Here is a 21,317-nt window from a genome sequence, read left to right on the forward strand (position 1 = left end):
TAGGACATTAATATAAGTACAACCACAAAGGAAAGGATTGGTAAATAAGACTATGTTAAAATAAGAAACTTCTTTTCATCAAAAGCTGCCTTTAAAAGAGTGAGAATGCAAGCCACAAAGTGGAAGGAAATAGTTTCAATGCATGTAACAAAAGATGTGTATCCAGAGTATACAGAGAATTTCTACACATTAAAGAGAAAAGAACAATTATGCTGACAGAACAATGGTTAAATATGTGTATATATGTGTGTATAAATGTGTACATATATATATATATATTTCAGCGGCTTTGCAGAAAAGAGGATATACAAATGGACAATAAGATACGAAAAAATTTTCCAGCCTTGTTAGTCATTAGGAAAGTCCAAATTAAAACCATATTGTGATATCACTACACACCCCGCAGGTTGGCTAAAATCAAAAAGTTTGATAATGCCAAGTATTGATGGTGATATGAAACACCTGAAATGCTGAAGCATTGCTGTGGAAATATGACCACACTTTGGGAAAGAGTTTGGCAGTATCTTGATAGGCTGTGATTCAGCAGTCCTATTCTTAGACATATATCCAACAGAAATGTGTACCAGAAAAAAATACATATGTAATAATACACATAAAACCATTATTTGCAATAGGCAAAAACTGCAAACAAACCCCCAGTTCCCATCAATAGTAGAATTCATCAATGTTTGGTATATTCATAGAGTGGAGGATCATAGAGCAACAAAAATGTACAAAATATTGCTACATGCAGCAGTGTGGTTGAATCTCACAAACATGGGTGACTGAAGCTGGCACAAAGAAAATACACTGAATGGTTTAAAAATCAAGCAAATCCTGTGGTCTAGACATTTGGACAGTGGTTATCTCTGGTAAGGCATGGTATTTGGGAAAGGACATGAAGAGGTTTATTCTTGATCTGGATAGGTGTGTTTACTTTGTAAGGATCCACTAAATTCTATACTTAAAATTTGTAGCTTTCTAATGTAGGTTATACTTCATTGATAAAGTTTATTAAAAATATCAAAGGCTCTGGGCAGCCCTGTTCTAGGCACTGGAAATGCAGACGTGAATATGAAATAACGTGGCTGTGAAGAATGGAGAGGAGGAGGTGAGTGGTAATTAACAGGCAATTAGAGAAGGAGAGAAGTTTGTTAGAAATGAAGTCAGGGTGTGTCACTTTATACGTCAGCACACAAAGGAGCAACTCCCAACTCAGCACACTTCCTGCCTGTATTAGGTGCTTTATAAATGTTAAATTCTACTCCCTCTTTGCTATACTCATAATCATAAGTAATTAAGAAAGGGAAAAATTATGTTAAGAATCCTCTTTTTTAGTGCACAATCCATGTTAGTGATAGTGGTAGTAAGTAGGTTTTTTGTTTGTTTGTTTGTTTTTGATATCTTTAACAGTGAGCCTTCCTCAAACAGTGTATTAGATAGAATTGCCACTTACTCAGCTGAAATTAGTTAATCAGTGATTACTTTCTCCATGGAATGTTAATACATTGAGTTTCTCTTGTATATATAACCAGGGATTCTGAGCCTCTTTCATCTCTGCCTTGGGCCACACAGCGCCATAGAAAGATGATGGAAGGGAGAAGAAGGGAAGAACACCTGGCAGCCTGCCAGAATTTTGGCTGTAGATTGGCAGGCAGACAGCTGAATGGAGGGAGGATATGGACAATGAAAAGGACCGTCTAACTTGAAGGCACAGTTTCCACCGACAGCACAGCAGGTGCTGCCAGACCTGTGCAGAGCTGGAAATCCTGGCAAGATGGTAGCTGCTCCATCTTGTCTGGCCCAGTTACTGCCTGTGGCCCATGCTGAAGGGAGTTTGGGGAGTTACAATTCCAAAGAACTCACAAGAAAACAGGACTGACTTGGACATATTCCAGGTTTGCCTAATGGTACTTCAAAATGGCGGATTAAATGTTATTTGAAAAAATCATTTTAAAATTATTTCCTTTGAAATGCAGAATTTAATAGGAGAAAAAGCAGAAGGAGAATGAAAAATAATATGGATATGCAGAATATGTCCAACAGAAATATGTACTTGAGTGTACCAAAAATATGTACAGGGATACAGATAACACCATTTCAACCAGCCTAATGGTTAGAAAAAAGGTATAATTTCAGGAGCCAGACTACCTAAGTTTTTATTCCATGCTGTCACCTACTGTCTTTGTGATCATGTGTCAGCTACTGAACATGCTGAGTCTAAATATTTCATCTCCAAAATGGGTATCGTCATAGCAGTTGTTAGAATTAAATAAGTTAATTTACCTAAAGCACTCAAAACAGCACCTGGCCTGGGTAAATACTACACAACTACTAGCTGCTGCTGTTGCTAACAGTTAAGCAGTTTTTGTAGCTGGGAGTCAGCAGCCACAGCCAGGGTGGAGGAGATCCCTCTAATCATAAGGTCAGAGGAAAGAGGGCTTCAGTAAAGAAGCCTTCTTAGGCCCATACAGCAGGAATTACTTCTTCTTGCCAGAAGACTGGTTTGTCCTCTGTTGAAACCATGATTAGTCTGCCTCTGCCATGTCCTTGGCTCCTCAGGAGATTATAAACTCTTTGAGGACAGGGATTACTTTTTTTTCGAGTATTATTTCCCCAGCAGTGCTGAACACAGTGCCTGATGTAAAGTCATGCTCTGTAAATGTTTACTGAATTGAATCCTTCTAAACAGAGGAGGGAGATACTATTAATCAGGACTGAACATGTGACAGCACTGTTCTTTCAAGCCAAGATTATATGTATGTTCTTTCCTTTTTTTTTTTTTTTTTGGGGAGATGGAGTTTCACTCTTATTGCCCAGGCTGGAGTGCAATGGCGTGATCTTGGCTCGCTGCAACCTCCGCCTCCCAGGTTCAAGCAATTCTCCTGTCTCAGCCTCCCGAGTAGCTGGGATTACAGGCACGCATCATCACGCCCGCCTACTTTTGTATTTTTAGTAGAGATGGGGTTTCTCCATGCTGGTCAGGCTGGTCTCGAGCTCCCGACCTCAGTTGAGCCACCTGCCTTGGCCTGCCAAAGTGCTGGGATTACAGGCATGAGCCACCACACCTGGCTTTTTTTACTTTTAAATCATTTCCCTTTTAGAGATGGGATGTCAGATGCCCAAAAAAATTCAGCTCATTTTTGTGAGGTCATGTAAGTGGTGATATCTGGAAGTGTCTCCCTCAAAGCCAGTGCCCTTCCTCACAGGCACTCATTCCCTAAGGTACCTACGATGGGCACAGAGAAAGGAGAACCAAGCCTGGCTGGGGCTGCTGTCCAGAGACGGTGGGCAGGTGTCAAGAGCAGGTGCAGAGGTGGAGAGGAGAGCTAAATCTTGTCCTCGGTAGAAGCAGAGATGTCATTCCAACTGCAGGTTTCGAAAAATGTCAGTGCATACCTCATGAAATTTTCTGTAATTCATTTTTACTCTCATCTTCTACATATTTATTTACCTAAGCTGCTGTTGTCTTTGAAACTATGTCAGCCACATGTCATTCATTGTGTCGCAACCCTGGGCTTTTTATCCTGCTTAGGGTTTGGTTTGGTTTTGCTTGTTTTCTCTCCCCAGCTGTTCTGCCTATCACTTAATTCTCTGAGCCCTCTAGCCTGAGTCTTATCTGGCAGTAGGGGTCACCTTACAATCCCATCTCCCGTCTCCTAGGAATAGTGGCAGGGGAGGGATCAACATCCAACTTCAGGATCTGTTTGTCTTTTTGGTCTTATTGTCTGAAGCTTGGGTCAAGGATAAATTAATCAGTCTAGATGTGGGAGAGCTCTCTAACCCTCCCCAGGGAAAGTCCTAGCCTTTATAGAAACTTGGCCTGGTTTTGGCTCTCAGAGTTAATTCCAAGCTGTGAAGAATCTGTCAATGTTCAACTAACCCCAACAAAACCTTTGGAAGTTTCTGTTGCAACCGAAACTCCTATCACAGGAGGTGGTACTGAGCTTGGCATCAGAGGTTGGAGAGAGAAGAGAGCTAGCCTGCTAATTAATATTTTTGTTTTCCTTAAATTTCAGGCTTTTTTTAAGTTTAAATGTCCTAAATAACCTGTCCTGTCATTTCCCATCTCTTTCCTGGTGTTTTCCTGAAGCATCTCACTGGTTTGTTTTATGTTTTTGAGGGCATTTTCTGGGGTGCTGATTACTTTCCCTAACTTCAAGGAGCCTTTGAATAATTTTATGAATGAGACCATTTGTCTAGGGGCAAGAGAAGGTTGCTGAAGGCAACCTAGTCCTGCTTTCTCCTAAGAGAAATTTACACTAACATTTTTTAGTAGTGCCTATATCCCAAGTACAAGGCTCTTGCCTTACACCTAGGATGAACAACTATTCCAGTTTGCCCCAGGATAAGCTGGGGGATTTCTTTGGGTCCTGTACTGCAAATAGAGTATAGAGGAGGAGAGTTATCTTTTCTTCTGTCTATCCTAGGGTCATAGCTGGGGCCCTTTTAACAAAAGATAGATTAACAAAAGAGAAGAATACACATTTATGTAATATGTTTTATGTGACATGGGAGCTATCATATGGAAATGCAGACCCAGAGGAACAGTTAAATGTGAGTATTTTTATGTTAGGCTTGATGAAGGGTAGACAGACATGGAAAAATATGATAGGGCAAGAAGGGCATGATTTAATGATAATAAACTGGAGAACTTAGCAAGGCCTGTTAGTGCCATCCCTGTGATCCTTCATCTCCAGACATAAGGATGGTGCTTTCCTTTGAGTACAGGGAGGGCACCTCTCATGTGAGGGTCTTATGACCTGCTTCAGGGGACAGTCAGAAAATCCTTCCTAGGTTTAATGACCTGCTTTAGGGGAGAATGGTAGGGGAAAGGTAAGAGTGACCTCTATGCCTCTATGGTTTTCTCAGATACCTTCAGCTTAAACTATTCAAAATACTAACATGCCATATTTTGGGGTAGCATGTCCTGAACGCCATCAAGTGCAGATACCAGGAAAAATGACCCTGTAAAGGAAATGCCATTATTTTCACCTTACAAGTGAGAAAAGTGGGATTGGAAGAGGTGTGTTCCCTTACAGAAGTTTGCACAGGAAACTGGTGGTGAGAAAGAATCAAATACAGATCTGTCAGACTTCAGACCCAGAACTTTACACCAACCAGCTTCTTCAGAATGCAGAGTTCCGTCTCCTTCAGACTGTGTAGCTCAACAATTTTGTACCATCTGGCTATTTCTCTCTACTGTGTATTTGACTTTGTCTCTTTTGTCTCAAGGTGTACTTGAAAGCCTTTCCCTCCCCATCTTCCTTCCCTGATGGCTGATACACTTCTGCCTCACCTGCTTTAGGAGCCCCTGCCTCTAACCATCCAAATGAGGTCAGGGACTGGGGCTCCTTCCTTCTATTAGACTATTCAGATCTGAGTCACTGGTCACTCCCATAATGTCTCATAAATGTCTGCCTGTGTATCTTTTCATCACTGCTAGACTGGGATCTTGTAAAATACAAGGAAACAACTTTCATCTTTAGATTTCCAGCACCCAGCATAGTTCCTGTCTTATAATTGGGGATCAGTAAATAGCTGTTGAATTAATCAATTTATAAATTTTCAGGAAGCATTTGTGCGCTTTCAAATCACAGTATTCGATCTATTTAAGGACTTACTCCATAAGATGCATTTGTGGTGCTTAGGCCAGTTCTCTTAATTTTGTTTCTGTTTTTAATTTTTACAAAGTAATTTTTGTGAGTTAACTTGGCTGTTTGGATTAGATTTCAACCTGATACTTTACCATGCCTAATGTCTGAGAATGAGAAGTTGTCTTGTCTGAAGTCATAGATGATAATATCCAAGTAATCTAGAGGCTGTGTTGAGGTTAGGAAGAAAGGAATTTCTGAAATCAAGTTTTTGCTTTGTCTTCACTGTGGATTTTTCTAGTTTTCTCTAAGTCTCAGATTTCCAGGCTATACATATTAGCCTACCTTTGAGATCCGATCTTTCTGGGTAGAAAGGAGAAACAGAGGAATGAGACCCAGTTATTGGAAGGTCTGTTGTTTGTTCTCTCCACTCCTCCGAATACAACCCACCTCTTGAATTGGTTTCTGATTGCTGTAAGTCATGGAGGAGTGTGGCATGAAGACAGAAATGATGAATGCCATTCCAAGTTAAATTGCAGCATGCATGGTGCTGCATGTAATTGTGGCTTTTCGTGAAATAAACAGATTTTGGTTTATTCTTAATGTTTGAAATGCTAGCCTGGGTTATGCCTACTACCTGGTACCTCATTTTCCTTATTCCCCTGGGCCCCCAATTATTTTGTCATCAGTTGTATAGTCAAGGACAGAAAACAGATGTTCCAGTCAATCTAAGAAAACCCAAATAACTCTGGCAAAGCACACACCGTGCTGAAAGCAAATGAACTGTTATGCCAAGCCTTGCTATTAACACCAAAGATTGGAAGTTGTCGGCAGTAACAACAAAAATGGTGAAAATATATTGAGTAAACTGTCCCAGACATTGTTCCACTCAGTTAATCTTCATGATAGCCCTATAAGCTGCATTCTATCATCATTTCAATTTTATAGATCAGGAGACTGAGACACAGGAAGCTTAAGTGATTTGACCTACTTGCCAGACTTGAAACCAAGCAGTCTAGTTCCAGGGCCCTTTCTTTGAACCATTACGCCCTAACTAGTTCATTTATCTAGTAAATGTCTGTTTACATCTCATGTAGACAAAGACCTTTCCTATCATCTTTCTTGCTCTGCAGAGGGTGGGAGGGTTGCGGGGGAGGGGGCAGTGGCAATGTCAAGGTGTGTAAAATTTCTCTGTTGGCTTAAATTGTGGGATTAGTTTTTTAAAGTAAACCTACTTTAGGATTTAGTTGGAGTAAGTTCTAGACCACATTTCTTTTAAGGTCAAAGCAATACTTTATAAAACATTGGGATTACCTTTTTGACTTTTTTTTTTTTTTTTTTTTTTGAGATGGAGTCTCGCTCTGTGGCCCATGCTAGAGTACAGTGGCACAATCTCGGTTCACTGCATCCTCCACCTCCTGAGTTCAAGCGATTCTCCTGCCTCATCCCCCAAGTAGCTGGGATTACAGGTGCATGCCACCATGTCCGGCTAATTTTTCTATTTGTAGTAGAGATGGGGTTTCACCATATTAACCAGGCTGGTCTCGAACTCCTGACCTCATGATCCACCCGCCTAGGCCTCCCAAAGTGCTGAGATTACAGGCATGAGCCACCACACCCGGCCACCTTTTAGTGGCCCTTCATTTGCTAGGCTTGAGGTTAACCCTTTGGGTTTGCTTTAGTGGCATTTTGACAGTAAGTCCTGAAAGAGATCTGAGTTCAGCTATGCTATTGTCTGGGAATACTTAGAGTTCTTGTAAGCAGTTGAAAAGAAAGGAACTAGCTTCTGTGAACTCCACGAGATAATGTAGGATAAGATAGAGTTAGAGTCAGGTAGATCTGGGTGTGATATAGTCCCACCCCCAGATCCCCCGCAATTTAGCAATGTGGGACCTTGTAGAAGTTGCTTGAAAAACTTTACTCTCCTCTTCTCTATTTGTAAATCAATGTGATAATAACTACCTTGCAATATCATTGTGGGAATCAAATATGACAATATTTGCAAAGTGTCCAGCACAAAGCAGTCTCCCAGTAATCAAGGATCTTAGAACCTTTAGTCTTTACCAGTGATTTTTGACAAGATATGTTGTGAGGCTCCAGTAATTACATTATTACCCATGAGTGGCCACTCAAAACCCATCAATATTTTTCACCTTTATTCATATTTAAGACACGGAGCCTTTGTCAGTGATTAAATGTGCTATTGTTACCTAGAAAATGTCTTGTGCTTTACTAGTATGTGACTTCTGCCACACACATTCATTTATTCATTCATTCATTCATTCATCGATGACAACACCAAAAAATAGTGAGCCACTGCAGTGTGAAGACTTGCCCTGGCCTCCATTTGCTTATAGTGTAGTAGAGGGATTTGTTTGTGTTGTCTGTGCAAACACATAAACTATAGTTACAGTGGTAGAATCTGTAGAGGGTCAGGAGATGGGCTACAAAGGAAGGAGGCTTGGTCGGTTCTGCTGGTCTGGGGTGTTTTGGGGATGTGGGGAGATGTGATCAGGAAAGACTTCTGATGCTGCAACTGAGTCTTCAAAGTGGAATCCATGTTCCCTAGGATTGTTATGGGATGAGGTGTATTGGTGGAAAGGATATCCTAGGCAGAGGGAGCACAGTAAACAAATGCTTAGTGGCAAGGACCACCAAATCACATTCAGGAATAAGGAGAAAAGATCCCACCCATATGGAGCCCTGCTTGTGCCAGGCACTTCTGTAGGTCCTGGATGGAGTAGCTCCCATTTATTGAGTACCGGTGTGTTCCACCTAATTCTCACTTAATTCTCACCCCAACTTTGTGGGTAAGTATTGCTATCCAGATTCTTCAGATATGGAAATTGAAGTTCTAAGGGATCAAGGCATTTTTGCCCAAGGGGATGAAAGAGGGATTCAAGCCTAACTCTGAAGAAGTAGATAAACAACAAAAACAGCAATAACAATAATAAAAATAATAAAAACAGCAAAGATTCATACAGTACTAAGCATGTTTTAACCTGTACCATTCAATATAATATCCACTAGCTCTATGTTGCTACTTGAATGTGAATTAATTAAAATAGAATAAAAAATTCAGTCCTCGGTTGTACTAGCCACATTTTCAGGGCTCAATTGCCACATGTGTCTGGTATCTACTGTATCGGACAGTGCAAATATAAAACATTTCCATCACAGAATGCTCTTATTAGCACTGTTATAGGTACTTTACACCTATATTAACATATATATAATTTTTATAATCTGTGAGGAGGATACTATTCATATTGTAGAGATGTAGAAATCGAGACATAAAGAAGATAAGAAACATAAAGAAGATAAGAAATCACATGATGAATGAGTCCTTATTTTTAAACACTGTGCCATAATACTAACCCAATATATTGTGTTCTGTATAACATAAATGAATGTTAGTCAAAACAATGGACTTCAGTGTCTGCTTGTATGTAGTCTGGTGTTAGGTCTTCTGCAGAGAACATGTCTTTGATATGATTGTTATCCTTCCAGGAGCATACAGTTGTCAGTTTGCATACATAAAGCTGGTGGTCACTAGGGAGCCTTCTCTGGAGACCTTCCTCTCCAGGAACTCCAGAAACCTCCCAGCCAGCTTTGGCAAGAAACTCACTGGATGGGATTCATCGGTCAGTTCATTAATCCAAATGGTTGAATCAAGAGTCTCAAACTGATATAGTCTTAAGTATGTTCAAAACCCTTCTTATCCTTTTTGCTACTTCAGAGAAGGTGCCTGAGGTTGTTGTTTCAAGAGAATCTTTTTCAAGATGCCAACATATCAGACTCAGAGACTGAAAATCCTAGTTGAGTCCAACTTCTACCTCTAAGTTACTAAATAAACTCAACTAAATTACTTCACCTTTCTGAAATTCAGTTTCTTCAATTGTGAACTGGAAATAAAATACACATATCACAGGATTTTCTAAGGACTAATTGAAGGTTACAGTATTTGAGGATACTTTGCAGGCTATAAAGTACTTTATATGGCTATAAAGTAGGAGATAATTATAACACAAATGCAAGAACTCAGGATGTTTTTCTTCTGTATAACCCTGTAAGCTTTCAAAACTGCCACAGCATGATAAATTATAGGAAAACATACTCTTAATCATAACATTTGCAAAGTCTCTTTTTTATTTTACATAAATATAGTAGGTACTCAATGCTTGGGTGGAAGTATTGTTGGTTGGATGAATGGGAGAGACGAAGGGAGACAGCATATTAAAGTAAATAAGAGAGCTGTTCATGAAGTTTTAAATGTTCCTTTTTTAACATTCTTTTTAAACATTGCTTGATATGAACTATGTGTGTTACACTGAGGGGTGGGAGGCATTTAGTTCATTGAGTTAGTAAGCCTGTTTTTCTGCTATTTGTTTTTTAATTCAACAAACATTTATTGAGCAACTGCCATCAGTTGGGCATTGTGCAAGTTTCAGGGAAAACACAATTGATGATGTCACCATTTTTTTATGCCTGTTTTCTTCAGCTGCTACTTTTGCTCCTTAAACATTTTGAGGATTGCAGAATAAACTGACACTGGTATGGTCATATGAAGGGCCCCAGCAGTATTGAGGGCTGCACTTGTGTCAAAAATCACATCTTGTGAATTGTTTCCTGATGTACATGTGCAGCCTGTGATTCCTTTATGGATGGCAAAATATGTTTCTCCAGAAAGAAGAAAGCTCCTCCCACCTTTTCTTGCTTTTCCCTGCTTGTCTCTGAACCTCTTTTCTCGGGGACAGCCCACCAAAACACCGTGTGGCCAAAGGAAAAATAAGATATGTCAACTCTCTGACTCATGTGGTCTTGCAGTGAACATCAGCTATGCATGGCTGCTGAATGGGGGTGGACATTAGGCAGATCATAGAGAACCTCTCTTGAGGGGAAATCAGGCTAGTCCCGCCCAACATATATAATTTTAGGTAAGGAGACACCTCAGCTCGTGTTTTAGGATAAGCTCTGTGTATATACTGAGAATGGCTGAGGAAGGACCTCCATTTGTAATTCATTTCTCTCATTGTGGAGGTGAGAGAACCAGTTCAAACTTTTAGGCTATTTGTGGCAGAATTGGGGCTGAAACTCTTAGCCCATGGCTGTCACTGTGTTTCATGGTGAACTAGCACTTCCAAGTATGTTTTCATTATATAAGACAATTATAACATCATAAAGTGAGGAGTATAGAAAGAACATAAGCTTTGGAGTCAGACAGAACATGGTCAAATCCTGGCAGTGCTTCTTAAATCCGTGTGGCCTTGGGCAAGTTACCTGAACACTCTGTTCTTCTGCTTCTGCATCTATTAAGAGGAAGAAAGAATGTTTACCTTTTATGGATGTTGCAAAGATTAAATGAGAGAACATTCAAAGAGCTCAGCACAGTACCCAGCCTATCTTTGATGTTGATATGTTTACTAGAAAGGAAGAAAGAATCTAATTGTCTCTTGAGAGGGGGTTCAGATGAGGATGATAATGATGGTGATGCTGGTGGTGGTGGAGAGAGTGATGGCGGTAGTGATGATGGTGACAGAGCTACCATTAAACATCTCTTTTTAAGTATTTCTGCAATATCACAATAGCCATTTGATGTTGTTATTTTCCTCATTTTATAGCAGATCCTTCTGTCTCCAAATTCCACCCTTTTCTCATAATAGCACACTAGTTCTCAGGTTCTAAGTCTAGATATAGCAACAATGAATCTGCCAACCCAAGAAGAAACAAATGAATATTCCCTACAAATTTCTGGTTCCTTCATTTTAATTCTCTTTTAGTATTGAATGACCCTGTAACATTAACTTTGCCTGTACTTTGTATGTGTGCAACCGGTAAATGTGGGTGATTCTCAGGAATTCCTTGAACCTATTTATGATACTGTGGACCAGCTGTGGCCAACTCCTTTTTTGTCAAGGATCTCAGAATCAATGTATTTAAGATGCCAATATTTTGAGTTGTACAGATAAGTAAACATTGACTGCCCAGTTGTTGGATTTTTATCTTAGAGAAAAACCTGTGAGTCTTGGGGGCGAAGAACCAGCACTTTGGAATCAGATTACCTGAATGTGAATCACAGCCCTATTCCTTGTGAGCTGCATGACCCTGATGAAGTTACTACTCATTTCTAAGCTTCGGTTTTCTTACCCATAAAATGAGGATCATACTAATACCAGTCACATTAGGTTGTTGTAAGAATAAAATAAGACATGTATATAAAGAGCATGTAAAAATAACTCACTTAAAATGAGTTCATATCTTGGGTCATTCCAGTACAAAAGCCTTTGTGCCCTGAATGGAGAATCGTATCACTCAGGATCCATCCAGCAAAACATAAACCACTCTAAGTGTTTAAAAAACAGGCAATTTAATACCCAAAAATGGTGATCCTGATGATGGAGGAACTGAGAAGAGCTACATTCCCTATGAAGCAATTCAGAGATCAGTGAAATGGAAACGGCTACCATCCCCAGGCTGGAGGGACTAAGGAGGGAGGTGGTGTTCCCATAGTCTAAAGGCAGGGGACACCAGCAGATGCTGGAGCCATAGCGACCCTGTCAGCACAGCCCGAGTGGTGGAGGGGAAACAGCTGCTGCCTGGCACAGAAGAGAAGTAAATAGGCTCTTGCTTCCCCTTCCCTCCAGGCCCAGATCTCCCAGCAGGGCCAACCTTGGCTGACTTGAGTCTGGGAACTGCTGCCTGCAGGGGCAGCCCCACAGTACTGAGCAGAGCAGGGGACTTGATCTGAAAACACATAGGCCAAGGATTCTTGCAGGCAAAAGTCTCAGACCTGTATTGCCTGATTGTGGATATCTAACTACCGGGTGATAACTAACACAGAAAGTTTGGAAGAGTCTTACTTCCCCCTGCTGCTAGACCTCTGAACAATAGCAGAGGTTCACAGGTTGCTGTGCCCCAGAAGGTAGAGTTTGGAAAAAGCAGTGGAAAACCCTCGAAAGCTGTAAGAGCCCTGTCTCTGGCCTTTTTCTCACATTACTTTCTAGCAAGGGCTGCTGCTGAGCAGCCAGTGCCTTCAGTATCTGGGGATTTGTGGCCTGATGAGACATTCTTACCCTGCCATTTACCTGGCTAACTTCTGCAGAATTGAGTATAGACTGAACTTCCTTGGGCCCCTATAGGTGGGTTAGCTGCCCTTGTGGCCCCTCCTGTGATATACTGATTTCCCTGCACTGAAATGCTCCATTTAGGCTTCCCTCTCCTTCCCACCGGACTGTGAACAGGGACTTGTCTTCTTCATCCTTGCATTCCCAAGCATTGGTACTCCTGCTTCCTGCACTGAGCTAGCTACTGTGATAGGTCCTGGGCTAAGCATTTGAGTAAGAGTACCAGCCCCTAGCAACTTTTATTATAGAAGGAAGGCAGATGGGATATATGATGTTTCAAAATTACCAGTGTATTTTGTGCTAGGGAAGTCCAGTGCATGACACTATTTAACAGGGGGAATCATCTGTCCTAGAGGATCAGGGAAGCCCTGTCAATAAGAACTGGCCTGACAGAGAGGTTGGGGGAATGGCATTCCAGGCAGCGGGAAGAGCAAATGTGAAGGTCTTGAGGTGGGAAAGAGCATCGAGGATTAGAGATTGAGAACAAACATGGCATTGCGTGGGAGCTGATGAGGTCAGCAGGAGCTGTTCTCTCCTGTGTCCCAGTCTCTGCGTCCTGCCTGAGCACTTTCTACCCCCAGCTTTGTGTTGTAGTTCTGCGTGTCTGCATGTTTGTGGCTTCCACATCACTCTTAGTATATATCGTTTTGTGTATAGAAGGGACTTGGATATTTGAGCAAGTGAATACAATTCCAGGCCCTAAACAGTCTTCCTAGCTTTTTTGTCACATTTGTAACATCAGTTGCCCTGCAAGTATCAAGGAATATGAGCCCTATGGGGAAGAAGCCTAAATTTCTACCATTTATGGGAAACCCTCTGCTATTTGGCATTCTGTTACTAGGAACTGGCTCTCAGTCATCTCCTTCACACTTGGAGTTCTACGATAAGTAGTTATAAGAATGGTGACCTAGGGATGCCAAAAAGATTCAGTCATCAGACAGTTAGTTCCTTTGCTTTGACTTCTTTGGGATTGAGATGTGATGTGTTAAACCAGATTCCATTTGGCTGTGCTCCTTCCTAGCAGTGTGGCCTTGGGCAAGTCAGTTAACCTCTGCAGACTTTAGTTTCTCCTCTGATGTTTAGCATTATTAATATCTATGATGGGGTTAAAATGAGACCATGTATGCAAATATGTAGCATAGTGCCTGGTATTTAGTGAGCACAAAGTAACTGATAGCTGCTGCTTTTGCTATGACAATTACAATTACTGCCATTATGATAATGTTGGGTGCCATACATTGACCAGAACAAAGCGAAATCCGAGCAGGCCTCTGAGTTTTCCCATGCAGGCAAGTATGCCCTTCGGGTTTCTGCTTGAGACTGCCCTACACACAGGACTCTTCCTCCATGTTGTTTGACTATGAAAAAGAAGATCTGTTAATGCTTGTTTTTAGCTTTCTCTCCCTCTTTTTTATGTGTTAAAGAGGATTTGTTTTTGTTTTCCTTTCTCACAGGAGTGATTGGGGCAGATGTGAAAGGGCACGGCCTTGTCTGTGAGGGGCAGCCAGTGACGTCACGGCTGGCTGTCATCTGTGGAACGTCTTCTTGTCACATGGGGGTGAGTCCACTAAGCACAAAGGCAAAGCCACCACACAGCAGGCGGCAGCGTGGAAGAAGACCCTGAGTGCTGGCTCCTTCACCCCTTCACTTCTTTCCTCTCTTCCCTTCCTGCCCCCTGTGCTTTGTCTAGCCAGAAGCTTAGCTCCCCACTCCACCTCCCTTGCTTACATTTGCTGGATCTTTTTCCAGGGGCCAAATTCTTAGTAAGCATGAAAAGGATTGAGTGCTCCGTTTGACGTCACCCTGGCCAGAGAGCCCAGGCATGAATGGTGACATCTGATCCTAAGGTGACAAAGTCTAACTCCCCCAGACTGATCTGTCTCTAATGGGTAGGGGGGTCTTCTCTGCAAAGAGTGTCTGTTTTCCTTGGCCAGGGAACTCTCTCTCAATCAATATAAATCCATCTCCCTGGGAGCGTCCTGATGATCTATAGAATTAGACTGCATATCATGACTTCAAAAGAACACTGATAAGCAATTTTCACTTTGTTAATTTTTCTCCATGAATTAGTGGAAAGGCTTTCTCCAAGATTGCAGTTAAAATTTAGTGCCTGCCCTAAAATTTATATCTTCTTTAAATGCATGAGTCTGAAAGCATTCCATTCCGATAAGTACCCATTTCTACCATATTTTTATTTAAAAGTCATTACTCTGTTAAACTTAAATCGACGACTCTTTGGAATTTTCCCAGATAAGTGAAATAGAGGGAAGAATGGGGGAGGAGCAGGGAGATGAGCAGAGATTAGAGCGGGACACAGCCCAGGGCAGAATCAAAGCAGCTATGGAGGAAATTATGTGGGATGTGAAACTGTTTTGCAACTGTAGGGACCCCTGAGCCTCTCTACCATTGGATATTCTGGTTCAGTGAATATAAATATATGTACTTATTTGTCAATCCCTGCTCTTGTGCTAAACTGTGGATATAAGAATGACATTGGCTGTCCCATTGATGAGATGAAGTTATAACAGGTATTAGAATATAATGCGAGGCCCCCCAATGTAGATACAAATCGATCTCATGATACTAAGCATCTGTCACGTGCCAAGCAATGTGCGAGGTATTCTTGCACATGGCATCCCATTTTGTATGGCTGAGGGAGTCAGCCCGAGTGGTTTCCAGTCCCACTTCCTCAGTTTACTAAGTGTGGGCCTTTGGGCAAGGTACTTAAACTCTCTGGGCCCCAGATTCCTCATCTGCAATATGTGGAGAGCGACAGCACCTGTCAGAGTGCTGCAAGAATTAAATGAGGTAATACTAAGTGTTCCACGTGCAGTAAGCACATCCCAAGAGCTCACTCTTAATCACTAGGACTGTTGTTGTTACTGAGCAGAAAGCAAGCAGTGACTGACTCGCCTGGGAGGGTGCAGGGTGATAGAATCTTCTTGAGATGACATTCCTGCTGGACTTTAAGGATATAGATTTCCTTCTGTTTGTCAGGGCTCTGGGCAGTCTTGAATGGAATTTGTCTAAGTTTTAAAATTGCATCATATTTGCCTGGGCACAGTGGCTCACGCCCGTAATCCCAACACTTTCGGAGGCCAAGGTGGGTGGATCACCTGAGACCAAGAGTTCAAGACCAACCTGGCCAACATGGTGAAATCCCGTCTCTACTAAAAATACAAAAAATTAGCCGGGCATGGTGGCGAGTTCAAGACCAACCTGGCCAACATGGTGAAATCCCGTCTCTACTAAAAATACAAAAAATTAGCCGGGCATGGTGGCAGGCACCTGTAATCCCAGCTACTTGGGAGACTGAGGCAGGAGAATTGCTTGAACCCGGAAGGCAGAGGTTGCAGTGAGCCAAGATTGCGCCATTGCACTCCAACCTGGGCAACAAGAGCAAAACTCCATCTCAAAAATAATAATAATAATTGCAGCATATTTCTTCTGCTCAGCAGCCCTTTTGTAAGGCTCAGCTGTCCCTGAAGGGAGAGATCTGCAGAGGCCTGAGGCCTCTTTAAGCCAGAAGGCACCAGCCCAGGAGCCAGCCCTTCTTTCCCTTGATATGAGTCTACACTTGTTAGATTGTCTTCACTGAATACTGATTTAATCCTGTTTAAATTATCTCTTATTTTCACAGGGATGCATCTAATCAGCTTCTCCTGGGAGATCTGAATTTCAGGCATTTTTATCCCACTCAATTCAGATTTCCGAACAGAAGCAAATCTAAGTGGATGCAAGTGTCTCTGTGATGGCCTGCTTCTCAGTCTTACTGTCTCTTAATGGAGATGAGATTGGCTTTCCCTACCCATTTATTTTACACATTTGGGACCTAAAGCATGGAAAAGTCCGGTAATTTTCCCAAAGTCACAACAAGCTTTGAAGTTCTGGAGCTAAGAACTCAAATCTAACTCTGATTCCAAAGCTCCTACTCCTCCTTTCATCCCTGAATTGTGCATGAGTATGATGTACCCATAGAGGAATGGTGAGAGCATGGGCTTTTACATTGTCCAGAGGCAAGCTTGAACATCTACTCATGCACATTTTGGCCCTCTGACCTGAGTAAGCTACTTAACTTCTCTGAGCCTCAGATTCTTCATCCATCAAATTGGGGATAATGATGCCAGTCTCACAGGGTTGTTGAGTAACATGCACTATGTAGATTTGTACCTAGCACACAGCAGACACTCAAAAATGGTGGAGATTGTTATTAAACTTTCCTAGTGATGTCAACGGCTCACATGAAGCAACTGTTTGGGCTTTAACGAGTTTGATGGGCAGCTGCAGTTGGTTGCCATGAATGAGGGCCGTAAAATGCCAGTTTATGATGACCGTGTTGGGCTTGAAATACAGTCCCCACCCCCAGCCTGCTTTGTACTTGGGGGTGGGAAGGGACCCTCTGGGCCAAGGGGATTAATCATCAGCTTTAATGTTGTGTCATGAGGGCGAGACTGTGGTCATGCTGGCATGGGAAAGTGTCTTTGATCTCCTCAGGTGCTGGGAGCCCAGCAACAATAACACCTTTGTTAGGTCTAGGAGAGGTGCAGGTCTGAGGAAACACTCCCAGGGAGACTCAAGGACCCCCTTTGTTGTGGTTCTGGCAAATAAAACCGCCAGTGTGAGGAAAAATTTACCAAACAGAACACAGGGACCAAAGGGGGCTGTGGGTTCTTCAAAAAGTGGTTTTCAGCATGATCTGAAGGATCCTCTTTCTTCCTGTCTGCTCACTTCTGATGTTTCCAATTTAGTAGATTGAGAGAAAATTCCCAGGAACATTTTGTACTCGATCCAGGTTACCTCTTTCTAGATCACCCAAAAAGAATAAATGAATGAACGAATGACCACGTAAGTGAGTACTGGTAAATACTTAGAAGCTTCCTACCTCCAGGTTCCTGTTGCTTCCAGGAATCTGGAGAAAAAGCCTGAGGTTGAACATAAGACATATTAATAAGGCCTTTGATATTGTAGAAGATACAAGCATGGCTGCACATTTATCTTCCTTGTGGATGATTTAATTAACAGGGGGGAAACTGCCGTTCTTTTTTTAACTCCATGAAAGCAGAGCTGCTTGTTCAGAGGTAATTACTACCAAGTCACCAAAACCCCAGATAATACACAGCAGGGGTTAGCCAGAGGTTGAAAAGTCATGGGGTAAGATAGAACTGATCCTTACCATTGCACCAGCACCCTTTTCTTGAGCCATCAAGTTGGGTTGTAACTTGGCAACTTGTCTTCCAGTTAGCATGTCAGATGGGGAGAGGACCCTGGGGGGTCGGGGTAGGGAGAAACACTGAGGAGGTAAGATTTGAGCAGAGCAATACTTGAAGAGAGCTGGGAACTACATATGCATCTTAAATCGCTCAGAACTGAAGTTTTTTCAGTCTTAATGTAGAGATGGTGATTCTCTATCATTGAATGGATGTGGAGACTCAAAAGACATAGGCTTATACGCTGCCCCCACTACTTACTGTGTGAATTTAGGCAGGATGCTTCATCTTTCACTGCCTCAGTTTCTGCATCTGTTAAATGTGAGTGATAGTATTTACCCATAAAGTTTTGTTCAGGTTCAAATTAGACCATCTTTGTAAATGACTTGGCACTGTACCTGGCACAAAATACCAAATATGATATTGTTATTAAAAATGAGTCGTTAATCATGCATGAACAATCCATGTGATTGTGGATTAGAATTAAGGACATCAGTATGAACTCATATTTAGTTTAACATAGATGCAGATGGATGCATATAGACATAGTTATGGATATATATACATATACAGGTTAGTAAATACATATTTATTTCCTGGCTCTGTTAGCTGGGATGGCCTAGAAATAAGGACACCCCAAGAGCTAGTTTTTACAAGCACGTAGCGTCCAGATCATAGTGTCTAATACCATTATCCAATACAAAGAACCAGGACTCCTTGGAGAAATGGTTGATTTTAGGATTGGGATAGGAAATATACAAGATGAGCTTGGCGCATTTGCAGTGCCAGAAAGTTAGGAAGTTCTCAAAAAAAAAAAAAAAAAAGAAGATGAGAATATGTCACAGAGAGCCAACTGCAGGAGCTCCCAGTGGCCACAACTGGAACCATTTAGCAGTAAAATAAAGTCTTATGAATTATAACCCAAAATATGACATAAATATCCATAAGACCATACTGACTTCAATTATTTTAAATAAATAAATAAATGAAAAGAAGAGACACATCTCCTATACAGAAGAATTCCAATAATTTATGTAAATGTTCCACCATCAAGGAGATAGAGCGTAACTTTCCACTCCTTAAGTGTGGACTGCACCTAGCGACTTCCTTCCACAAAATACGGTATGGAAAATGGGGGAAGAGTAATTTTACATTGAAGAAATATGAGAAACAGTCATCCAGGTGACAAGGTCAACATCAACAATGATAAGTCATGTTCATAGTATGTACCCTTGATATGATGTAATGAAAATGACACTTTGTTGTGTTCATCCCTAAATCCTATAAGCCCAGTCTTATTACCAGGAACACACCAAATGGATCTTAGTTGAGGGATGTTCTGTAAAATACTTGACCAGTATTTCTCAAAACTGTCATCCAGGTCATCAAAAAACAGGGAAAGTCAGAGAAACTATCACAGCTAAGAGGAGCCTAAAGAGACATGATAACCAAATGTAATGTGGTATCTTGAATGGGATCCTGGAGCAGAGAAAGAACACTGGGTAAAATCTAAGGAAATCTGAATAAAGTATGATCTTCAGTTCATGATAATATATCAGCGTCATTCACTGTGACATATAGACTTGACAGAAGATATTAATGATAGGGGAAATGTAACTGGGTGTGAGGCATATACGATCTTTACAACCATCTTATGTTGTAAAACTATTCTAAAATTTAAAATTTATTTTTAAAATATTCATTAACTATTCACTCATAAAGAAAACTTTTTTTTTTTTTAATTTACCTGGCTAAGGGCTAAAGTCTTCAATAAGATAAAATGTCTGCTGGGTGCAGTGGCTCACGCCTGTAATCCCAGCACTTTGGGAGGCCGAGGCAGGTGGATCATGAGGTTAGGAGATCGAGACCATCCTGGCTAACTCAGTGAAACCCTGTCTCTACTAAAAATACAGAAAAATTAGCCAGGCGTTGTGGCGGGCGCCTGTAGTCCCAGCTACTGGGGAGGTTGAGGCAGGAGAATGGCATGAACCTGGGAGGTGGAACTGTCAGTGAGCTGAGATCACGCCACTGCACTCCAGCCTGGGTGACAGAGCGAGACTCCGTTTCAAAAAAAAAAATGTCATGCCTGCCTTCAAAGAGCCCAGGCACATTGAGAAAGACAAAAAGGGGAGATATACTGCAATACAAAGTGGTAACTACTATAGTTAATGCATGGCTAGAGTATGGTGGAAATAGGAAGAAGGGGCTGTCTCAAATTCTGGGTAGATGAGGAGGTTTTCCTATAGGAAGAGATATTTGCAGGATCATGGCTTCCCCGTCTCCACTGGGACAGTGTTCCTGCCAGCCCAGTTTCTGTAGTAGGCCCTTTGCTCAGTCTTCTCTACTTTGTTTTTCTTTGCTGTGTCCACAAAGCCTCACAGATGACTTGCCCTGAGGCCTGAGCAGTATGTGGGCGTGTATAAGCCCTTTGGGAGGGCACCACAGGGAGACAGGACAGCCATATAACATGAACTGATGGTCTTCTGTTACTAGCTGAGAAGAGTGGGCAAGTGACACCAGTTTGTCTGTCATGGTCTCTTTAACAAGTGACATTGGCAGAAGTTACCAGAGGGGTGGAGTGGGATGGGATTCCACATGGTACAGTGGACCACTGTTACACCTAACAATGAAAGCGCTGAGGTGCTGCTCAGAAAGTGCCCCGCTTCCTCTTCGTTTACCAAGACCTGTTGTTGTCAGCCCTCTAGGAACCAGCATTCTCAGGACACTCTCTGTGTCAAGACTAGCTCTCAGATTGCATGTTTTGAAAACAAACTATATGCTAGGCATTGGTTTGGCGAGGAGAGGGTTGATGTGGTTCAGTGGACAATGAGAGACAGACTGTGCGCTCAAGAAGCTCAAGGTAGCTCGTTCTGACTGACCCCAGGCAGTAGCACCCCAGCCTCAGTCCTCATGAGGAGATAAGCAATAATACTACTCGCTACCATCTGTTGACCGCAGACAGTGTACTAAGCACCTTACTAAAACTTTGTATGATGTAAACAGCTCAACAATCCTATGAAGTAGGCGCCATTACTGTCCCTCATTTTACAAGTTAGGAGACTGAGGCAAAGAGTGACTGAGTGGGTCATACAATGTTTAGGAAGGCAAAACTTTGAGCCCTCTAGAAGGCTGACCCAGAGTCCTTCCTCCTCCCTTTCAGCTGAATAGCTTCCCTCAAAGGCCTGGAGGAAAGGCAGAGCAGACACAGTTAAAAGGGGCAAACATAAGCAAATGTTTGAACAGACATGTCACCAAAGGAGAGATTTGAATGAAAAGCACTGGTCATTAGGGAAATGCAAATTAAAACCACAGTTAAGATCCTCTACTACTCTTACTAATCTTAGAATGGCTGAAGTGGTGGTCAAGATATGAGGAACTGTAGCTCTCACACG

General features: G+C 41.9%; 1 protein-coding gene across 4 annotated transcripts in view; it reads left to right on the forward strand.

Moving 5' to 3' along the window:
- FGGY (FGGY carbohydrate kinase domain containing) overlaps positions 1 to 21,317 on the forward strand; it is a 469,171-nt gene that overhangs the window by 255,952 nt on the left and 191,902 nt on the right. For 3 of the 4 annotated variants that reach the window (XM_011973864.1, XM_011973863.1, XM_011973865.1), the window contains one exon: positions 14,173 to 14,276. In XM_011973864.1, the coding sequence (XP_011829254.1) occupies positions 14,173 to 14,276 (104 nt within the window). Of the gene's footprint in view, positions 1 to 13,973; positions 14,008 to 14,172; positions 14,277 to 21,317 lie in introns of those variants that run through there. The other variant, XM_011973866.1, reaches the window with a different exon arrangement.

This window comes from Mandrillus leucophaeus, unplaced genomic scaffold (assembly GCF_000951045.1).
Source record: "Mandrillus leucophaeus isolate KB7577 unplaced genomic scaffold, Mleu.le_1.0 Scaffold14, whole genome shotgun sequence".
Taxonomy (NCBI): domain Eukaryota; kingdom Metazoa; phylum Chordata; class Mammalia; order Primates; family Cercopithecidae; genus Mandrillus; species Mandrillus leucophaeus.